Genomic DNA, 10,000 nt, shown 5'->3' on the forward strand with positions numbered 1-10,000 from the left:
AAAGATAAGTCAATTTACCTTAAATTCAGAACAAAAGAAAAATTTCCTCGTTCATGTGTTAGTCCCCTTTCCTATAACTTTCATGTATGATGGAAATTAAATATAAAAAAAATATTGTATGGCAGCCTGACTCCCAACTGGTGTTGCCACGGTAGGTCCCGTTTTCATTGGCAAACATTGCGACTGTCGAACGTTATGTAACAGTTGCAGACTTCAAGGTCATCTTACCAAAACTCCAATTTAAATAATTTCCATTGCACCAAAACGTTTCATTTCAACACGAGTCACACACGGAAAGCTTCATCGTCATACTATGTAAAATTCAAAGCAATCCTGATATATATAACATAACACACCAATGTAATCGAAATTATGTTGATAGTTCTCGATTTAAAATCACATCACTTCAGCTTATCATTATTATTTCTTTTCTTTAGTATCATTAAAGTAATTCCTCGGGACTATTGCGTTCAACACTGTTCTCAAACTGTAATTATATGTCCATTGAAAACACAGGTAGGAACACACTTCCACACACGACCTAGGATGTAAACAACTACCAGTTACTACTACGAAATTGCTAATTTGTAATACAATCGTCCATTAGTTCCTAATTACTCACCCTCACATTTTCCACATTATTCAGGCAATAATGAAGGTACACATTATAGATGAATTAGTCTACGTGATAAATAATTTAATCAATTTAAACAATATACAACGCTCTGGGATGGTATTGCCATTTAGGGATATTAGTACATTTATTTGTGGTTACTACACAATTCCAGATGATAAGATTGCTGATTATTTGTTTAATTCTTAGGTTTTGTGCGATGCCTTTGTAATCAAACAAACGATCATATGCTTCAATCTTCACATATACCTAATAATAAAAAACAGAAACAGTTAGTCTGGGGATACATGACGTCGAGTCGTCGACACAGCGCGGAGAGAAGGAATTGAAAAACATCTCAGCATCCCACACGACTGAAAGCCACTCTACATTTATCCATTGTTTTATACACTACGCATAACTACAGAGCCACTGATCCTTTATAGACAAGTGATTAAATCAACAAGATATCAGACACATTATTATGCAAATAGAAATGTGGAGAATTTTATGACATTGGACAAAATTGCCTTCCCTTTCAATACGTAATGCTGACGATGTAAGTTCAAGGTGACCGCCCCATTGAGTTAATTGTGGCATTCTCCCGTGATTTTTTACGACGTTCACAGAGGCAAAAAACTACATACCTGTGATCGGCAGGGACTCATCGAACCCTGAAAAGCAGAATAGTTTCACAAAGCATCATATACCTTTGTGAATATGTAATCACATCACTTTTTTCTGTTCTGTGTGGATATTTCATTAAAAAAAAACATAGTATTACGCGCTTCGTCGCATTTACACCTTACAGTATCGGGTTTTTATGAGGTCTGTGAATGGGGTAAATTTCATATCACTCACCAAACACAAATAACTAACACATCTGGTCAGTTTCAGATCATGTCTCGGACTTCGTAAAAAACCGAGCATCTACTCATTTTCAAACGTCTATTGGAGGTAAAACTTCATCTTAAACGAAGTGAAAATGTTGCACGATACATACAACAGATAATAAGTGAAAATGTTGCACGATACATACAACAGATAATCCTCATACATGGGAATTAGAGATAGAGTAATATACCAGAACCAATACTCAAGACGGGGAAGTCACTAAATAAATATATTAATAATGAAAATGATATATCGGTAACTAGACATTATGGAGAAGGTAGTCAACTAGGCCTATTCTTATGGTGTCGAGTTTCTAACATAATGCTTTATAAAAAGTTTTCGTATATATACACAAAAATGATAGGCCACTATCTAAATGGACAAATAAAGTTGTATAATTTGTTTCATACATTAAGCATTCTAGAATACAGATTTCATACAGCTTGGTAAGCTTGAGTGCTGTATTTCAATCTTAATCCTAATTCTACAGTTATCAATTAACTAAATTAACTGAGGTCGTAACCACAGATGTCTATATCAATTTGTAATAATAGTTTATTTACTCTAGAGATGCTTCTGTTGGGATTTATCCCCGACAAGAAATCGCCGACAAATACACGTACTATACTCGTTGCATTGAGAAATGGCCGTTAGGGCGGAGCACTGGGAGTCCCCCTGTGTTGCCACATATAATTATTTTATAATTTTGTTTTATTCTATAATTTTATTTTATATTTTTATAATGTTGCCACATATAATTATATTCCACTTTTTTGTCACACACCACCACTGAGGTAAAAATCAAAGCAACGTTTTCTATACAAAGGTTTCGTTTCCTCGAGTCAGACATGGCATATGAGCAAGGGAGAGCGACGTTGCCCTACATTTATTCTTTGGCCCCGCCCCCCTCACACTGCATTCAGTGTGAGCCGTGCGGGCCGTGTTATCTGTGGAGATGTAGCAACACCGGGAAATCTCCTAACCCCGCCTTAGCGGTCACTTCTCGTTGCGCTGACTATAGTAAGAATGGTATTGGAACTGGATTTCTAATTAGCTTTTATGGGAGTTAATTAATCACATTTATACCTCACTCAGGGGTCAGGTATTATTGTTTGTCAAGTCTATTTGTTTATTCGTTGTCAACAAAACAGTTGGATCGATTATATTCAAATTTCAGGAGAGATAGACAATGGTGCCTGCCTTATCTCATAAGATTTTGGAAGTAACAGACTCAAGTTCAAGGTCAAGACGACTTAGAAAAACTGTAAACGTAATTTCGCCTGTAACTTCTTTAAAAATGGTCGGATATACTTCAAACCAAAACCAGATCCATTTTTATTTTATTTTTTATCATCTAAGTTAAAAATAAATTGACCATGAGTTAATATAAATGCTCAAATTCAAGATAATGTTCTTAGAAAACGGTAACTAACTCAGGAATTAGTTGAAGATGTTTACTATTTTCAGTATGGGAAGTTTTATGTGGGTTTTCACGTATCATAGAGGTGTTTCACTTTGACCTTGCCAAGGTTGTACATTCCAAGAGAGTTCTATCTAGAAAACAATCGTAGATAAAGATTTGACTTCACCAAAATAGATGGCAATGTGTTCATTAATTTATCAGTGACAATGCGATTCAACATTATGCTGCACTAAGTTATACTGGGCGACGCTTGTCATGCCTGGCATAATTTTTCTATTTTATTCTATTCTACTTTTTTATTTTATTTTTTAGATTGCACATGTTCACTGTATCGTCTTTTTTCCACAGTGTACCACATTCGTGATGTGCACATTGCACAGTGTCATAACTTTAGTGCCTTTTATCCCAACACTGATAGAGGCCGGAATTTATTTCCTGGCCTTATCAGTCTTGGTGAGCTGACTATGAACCTAAGGGATTATCACGCTGGGCTATTTTTCCCACAACATCCGGTTCATCAACTGTAACATCCAGAACATTTTCCTTCATAAAACCACTTAATCAAACTATCTTATTTTCTCAACAAAAATTCATAGAAGGTCGTTTAACTAGCTGAAGGTAAAGTATTTTCCTCCACCACGTAGCATTCCTTCCCTAAAGCTGCAGGCTGCACATCTGCCCCAAGAGTCGGAGGTAAATTTGACCAGTGTGATAAGGCCTCTGGATGCACAGGACGAGGCTACGACAGTCCCTCGACACATCCTGTCATCCTTTCGTTCTCTTCATCCGCTTGGCTGCTGCTCATGGCCACCGACATTCTCGTGACTACGTGCCGCACATACATACACATACATACATACATACATACATACATACATACATACATACATACATACATACATACATGCATGCATGCATGCACACATACACACATATGCATGCATACATACATATACAGTATACGTACATATATACCTACACATATACGTACATACATACATATATACATACATAAATACATATATACATACATACGTGCATATACATACACACATACATACATACATACATATATACATATATGCATACAATGCATTTATACAGGAATGCATGCATGCATACATGCATACATGAATGAATCCATGCCTACATACATATATATACATACATACATACATGCATACATACATACATGCATACATACATACATACATGCATACAAACATGCATGCATACATGCATACATACATGCATATATACATACATACGTACATACATACATACATACAGTACATACATACATGCATACAGCACATACATACATGCATACATACATACATGCATACATACATACATGCATGCATACATGCATACATACATACATACATACATACACACGTACATACATACAGTACATACATACATACATACATGCATGCATACATACATGCATGTATACATGCATACATACATACATACATACATACATGCACACATGTATACATACATACATTCATACATACATATATACATGCATACATACATACAGTACATACATACATACATACATACATGCACACATGTATGCATACATATATACATACATATATACATGCATACATACATATATACAGAGAGAGAGAGGGGGGTTAACCATGTCTAGGATCACGTGCTGGTCTCGTAATCGTCAGCTATTACTCTCACAAATGAGAGCTCAAAATTCATACTTAGACCAATGTATGGGCAATGCTGTAACCTTACACCCTCACACCCTGTAACCCCTCAAAGCTGGAGTGCCCGCTGACAATGGTGTGTGTGTGTGTGTGTGTGTGTGTGTGTGTGTGTGTGTGTGTGTGTGTGTGTGTGTGTGTGTGTGTGTGTGTGTGTGTGTGTGTGTCTGTGTGTGTGTGTGTGTGTGTGTGTGTGTGTGTGTGTGTGTGTGCGTGCGTGCGTGCGTGCGTGCATGTATAGATGTGTGTATGAGTTCTCTCAACCCCTTTCCTTCCTTGTGTCTCCCACAATTATCTTTGTCTTTCTCTATTCCCCAGTACCCACCTCCCTTCCATTCCCTAACATCGACCTCGTGGCCTTCCCTTCATTCCACAGGCCCTTCTCCTTCCTCTTGATCGACTTTCAAGTAAATTTGACAGGAAGAATTGTATCTTGGTCATCTCTGAAAGCGATGTACCTACGTCAGGTATTTCTGTCCCCGTCTCGGCTGCGCGCCCTACCGCTGGGCTCGCCACTGAGTGGAGTATGCACCTCACGTTTAAGAGAGGTTCGCCACACTCAGTGTTCGGAGACAAGGACTCCAAAGCTTTCAGCTTTAGGAACATTTTTTTAAGCATTGATTACTTGGAGTTTCTCGTCCAACGCATTATTGCGTTTATGTCCATTTTCTATCGGTTTTTTTCGCCGTTCCTTCGAAGAAATGGTTTTGTGGTTCACGGCCCTGGGACACCGTATGGTGCTAGAGTCTGAAACGCGCACACACTCACACACACACACACACACACACACACACACACACACACACACACACACACACACACACACACACACACACACACACAGCTATAGAAGAGAACTGAAGAAAAACAGTTTTCCACATAGAGTTTTAGACACTTGGAACAAACTGGATAATGAAATAGTAAGCGCAAAAACCATTCACGAGTTTAAAAGCAAACTAGACACTGAGAGATACAATGGCGGGACAACACGAGCATAGCTCCCCTTCCCGCAAAATACAACTAGGTAAATACAAATACACACATACCTCACACACACACACACACACACACACACACACGCAAGGGTGATTAAACAGTATCTCATAGGTCGACGTTTCCATATTATTATGGCCGCCACCAGACCATTTCATTCATCTCTTTAGCAGTACTTCGAAAGCAAAGGGGCTATTCCACCTCTTTTCCGTACCGGGTGGGGCTTTTGTCCTGTCGTCAGACTCTTTTGTTCATCTCCGTGGTCACATCCCGTAGGTGACCTTGGGACGAAGAGGGGACCCGTCCCTTGGGGTCACCGTCATCCAATGGAAGGGGAGATCTTGAGGTGATGAGTCATAGTACACGGAAGGGGGAAAGACAAAAACGACTTCGTAAGGAGCAGACACACCGAGATTCAGTGGTTCCTCCCCTTGGGATCCAGGAACCCTTCGTGCGGTGGGGGTGGAGGGTACAAAATAGTTCTAATCACTTAGTGCCCGACGATTCAATTCAGTGATGAAGTAGTCGTCAGACAGTTAAAGAACAGTAAATCATGAATATGGAGCATACATACATGGCACAAAATGCTTGTAATCAGTGAATGCCCGGGAGATTCTGTTCACTGATAAAGTAGTCTCCAGATAGCTAAAGAACAGCGAGACATAAGTATGGAGTATACACGAGGAAATATAGGATCCTGAAGAGTTAGATCGGCGCTCTCCATCCGCCTTCCATTACAGATTTTAAGCGTTCTTGTTTCATCTATTTCTTTATATATTAACGTTCATTCCACTAATTAAATATGTATTTTTCAAATTATATGCCTTTTCTTTGTGCAAGAGATTATACTTTCCACCAATCACATTTTTACATGTATATATATATATATATATATATATATATATATATATATATATATATATATTATATATATATATATATATATGTATGTATTTTCATGTGTTATCTCTATCGGGCCATTAGGTCATTTTTGGCAAACATTTTATATTTCATTCTAGTTAACGCCAGACGATGATAGTCATCCACACGCACACACGACTCGATGGCGCAGTGGTTAGAGTTCCCGGCCGCCACTACGACGGTCCTGGTTCGAATCCCACCCAGGACTGAAATAATTTCAGTATCGCTGCGCTGCGAGTCGTTACTCCAACACTCTTGGGCGGGGAGCTGGGGGTGTGTATACGCGTATGGTCACAGCATTACCCATAGATCGGTCATACATGAGCTCTGAGCTCTCTTCCGCGAAGGAAATAGCTGTCGATCACGAGTCCAACACGTGACCCAAGACCATGGATGGTGGTGAATAACACACACACACACACACACACACACACACACACACACACACACACACACACACACACACACACACACACACACACTCACACACACACACACACGAACAAACACAAACTGACCTACCGCGCTGCCCTGTGTAAACAGATATATTTAACAACACCTACCTTGATGGGTCACCAAAGCGAAATCGAATGAACATATTGTTCAATAAACCTGAATTTCTGTGTTCAGTAATGAGGCAGCCACGAAAGGTTGGACTGAACGACGTGTTCAACAGAAGTGTAGACGCACCTACTAATTCAAGTAAATATCTTGATTGATGAGCGACTCTCGGTAGGAGGGTCCAAGATAAAATGTATTTTCGAAGATAAGATAATAAGAAGCGCAGTGGAGTATCTCATAAGAAATGTGGATTGTAATGCAGTGCCGGTGTCGACAATGTATCATATTCGGGAACCTTAATCTCCCTGATAAAAGGGAATGCTAAATCAAGAGATATTTGTTGCGCTGACTCTGCGAAACATTAGAAAGATTACAAAGGCGGAGCATGCCGACAGGAGACTTTTTAGTCCATATCTAAGTCGGATGCGAACAAAAAAAAAATCATAAAAACGATAGATAAATAGATAAATAAATGAATAAATAAAAGATATAATAATGTAAATGATAAATAAAATACATAAATAAATGCATATGTATAGTTAAATAACAAACAAACAGGTAAATCGTAAATAATAATAAATTGACATATAACTAATAATAAATGAGAAGCAAATAATAATAAACAAACTGACAAATGATAACAAAACAAATAAACATATGATATAAAATAAATGATAGTCATTACAGCATCTTGCTTAGGTGTTTATCTAAATGGTTCTTAAAGCTTCGAAATGAACTACATTTCACTGCCTCTGCAGTAAGTTTATTCCATTCATTAACTACACGGGTGGTGAAGTTGTTTCTACCCACTTCCAAATTAAATCTATTTACAGACAGTTTGAGACCATTGTTTCTTGTCTGATTCTCATTCAGTGTGAAAATTTTGTCACTTTCGATGTCAATTCCCTTTAAAATTTAGATAATAACAAAGAAAACGTTATTGGGATGGGGTGGGGGGTAGGTTGGTGAGGGGATTCGAAATGGGGGGGGAGGGTTGCCTAGTCTCCTCGTTACGCCTCATAACATCTTCTACCACAAACTAGGAACACAGTGGTGGTATTCATGTCCCCCTGCCACAGGTGGGAAGTTGGGGGGGGAGGCGATAATTCGTATTAATATTCTACCCGCCAGTGTTTGCTTGTCGTTAGGCTATTATATTAAAATTCCCTTGCCTTCCCTCCCCTTTCTTCCTGGGTCGAGAATAACTGTTAAATGGTTAACCCAAGATCTAAGAATATAAGGTCTAACCACTTCCGACCGAATTTCGAGGGAGTTGGCGCAGCGGGCCCGTGAACGTCACCTGGCTGTTCAAAGTGGGGTTGGCGGGTCCTATAGCTGTCAGTTGAAGCTGGTGCGTCGTTTAGGAAAGACGTTGCATTCGCTCGCACCGCTCCACGCAATTAGTTATATTCTGACAAATATTATATAATATATATATAAAATATTATAGTTCCTGTCTATATATATGAATATATAATATATATGATATATAATATATATATAATATATAAAATATTATAGTTCCTGTCTTCCTTGGCGTTTCACAGTTTTCTTCAGTGTTTCACAAAGAGAAAATGGACCCAGCCTAATGACGTCAGAAGCTGCGCAGAAGAATTCAAACGATCTGACCTGTATATTTAGACCTTGGGTTAACCTAGATAGACTTGACGCTTCTGTGCGTAATGACTGAATAAAATCGTATGGCGGAAGTCACTGTAAATGTACAAGTCATTTGTGTCAGCAAAAAATCAATATGAGACTGTGTGTCATTTGATACCCATACACTGATCACTAAGACTACAAACTTTATAAACGTTACCCAAGATGTTGCCAAACGAATACGTTTACAAAGGATTACAAAGATTGCAAAGGAGGAGCATGCCAACAGGAGACCTTTTGGTCCATAACTAGGTCGGATGTGGGAAAAATATGATAATGACAAATAAATATAAAAAAAAAAATAAAAAAATAAAAAATGTAATTATATAGATAATACTAAATAGAATAAAATCAATGCATAAGTATAGTTAGAAAATAAACAAACAGGTAAATAGTAAATAATGATAAATTGACAGATAACTAATAATAAATGAAAACCAAGCAAATGATGATAAACAAACAATTAAACAAATAACATAGTCTACGGCGCGCAACTTTATTTAGCAAAAGACTTAAAACCTTCGTCGATTGAAGACACCGTCTCCAAATCAACTCTTTGGAGTTGAATTGGATTAGATTTCTGTCGTGAATGAGCTGATTCTTGTATTTCAGACAAGAGTCAAATAACCCTCACTTAACGAGGTGTCGTTATCATGTGTTTATGACAGGATTAGAATTATACGGGGGCACTAAACAATGTAATGCAATGTATATAAGTGAGTTGCATTGGATTAGATTTCTGGCGTAAATAAGCTGAATCTTGCATTTCATTCAAGAGCCAAATAACCCTCATTTAACGAGATGTCGTTATCATGTGTTTATGGCAGGATTGGAATTGTACAGCCACGTGGCAGAAAACGTGACTGACGACCTGACGCTCTCTGCCAGCATTGAGCTTACTTGACCCGACCCAGCGTAATTATCTAATTACGCACCACAGGTAACTGGCCCACGAGTAGTATATATACCGGCTTCCGCCGCGTGTAAAATCAGTTCACTCGTACTTTACAGTAAAGGAGACGAACTCACCAAAACCTCTTTCTTTTCACCAAAAGTAGCATCGCTACAGAATTATATTAACGGGGTCACTAAACAAGATGAAATGTGATACAATGTATAACAGTGACAATTTACATCGAGAGGATTCCTTTCAACAAATTACAAAAACGGATAAAAGTTAAAAAAGATAGATAAGTAGATAAGCAG

The 10,000-nt window shown here is 38.1% G+C and overlaps 1 protein-coding gene across 3 annotated transcripts in view; it reads right to left on the reverse strand.

Annotated features, from left to right (window-relative positions):
- LOC143032385 (luciferin 4-monooxygenase-like) overlaps positions 1–7,276 on the reverse strand; it is a 47,375-nt gene extending 40,099 nt beyond the window's left edge. Inside the window, exon 1 of one of the 3 annotated variants that reach the window (XM_076197067.1) lies at positions 7,138–7,276. In XM_076197067.1, coding sequence (XP_076053182.1) covers positions 7,138–7,172 — 35 coding nt within the window. In that variant the 5' untranslated portion in view covers positions 7,173–7,276. The remainder of the gene's footprint in view (positions 1–7,137) is intronic. The other 2 variants (XM_076197065.1, XM_076197066.1) reach the window with 2 other exon arrangements.
- Positions 7,277–10,000: the final 2,724 nt, after the last annotated feature.

The sequence above is a fragment of the Oratosquilla oratoria genome, chromosome 13 (assembly GCF_046742065.1).
Source record: "Oratosquilla oratoria isolate Oo_2021 chromosome 13, ASM4674206v1, whole genome shotgun sequence".
Lineage (NCBI taxonomy): Eukaryota > Metazoa > Arthropoda > Malacostraca > Stomatopoda > Squillidae > Oratosquilla > Oratosquilla oratoria.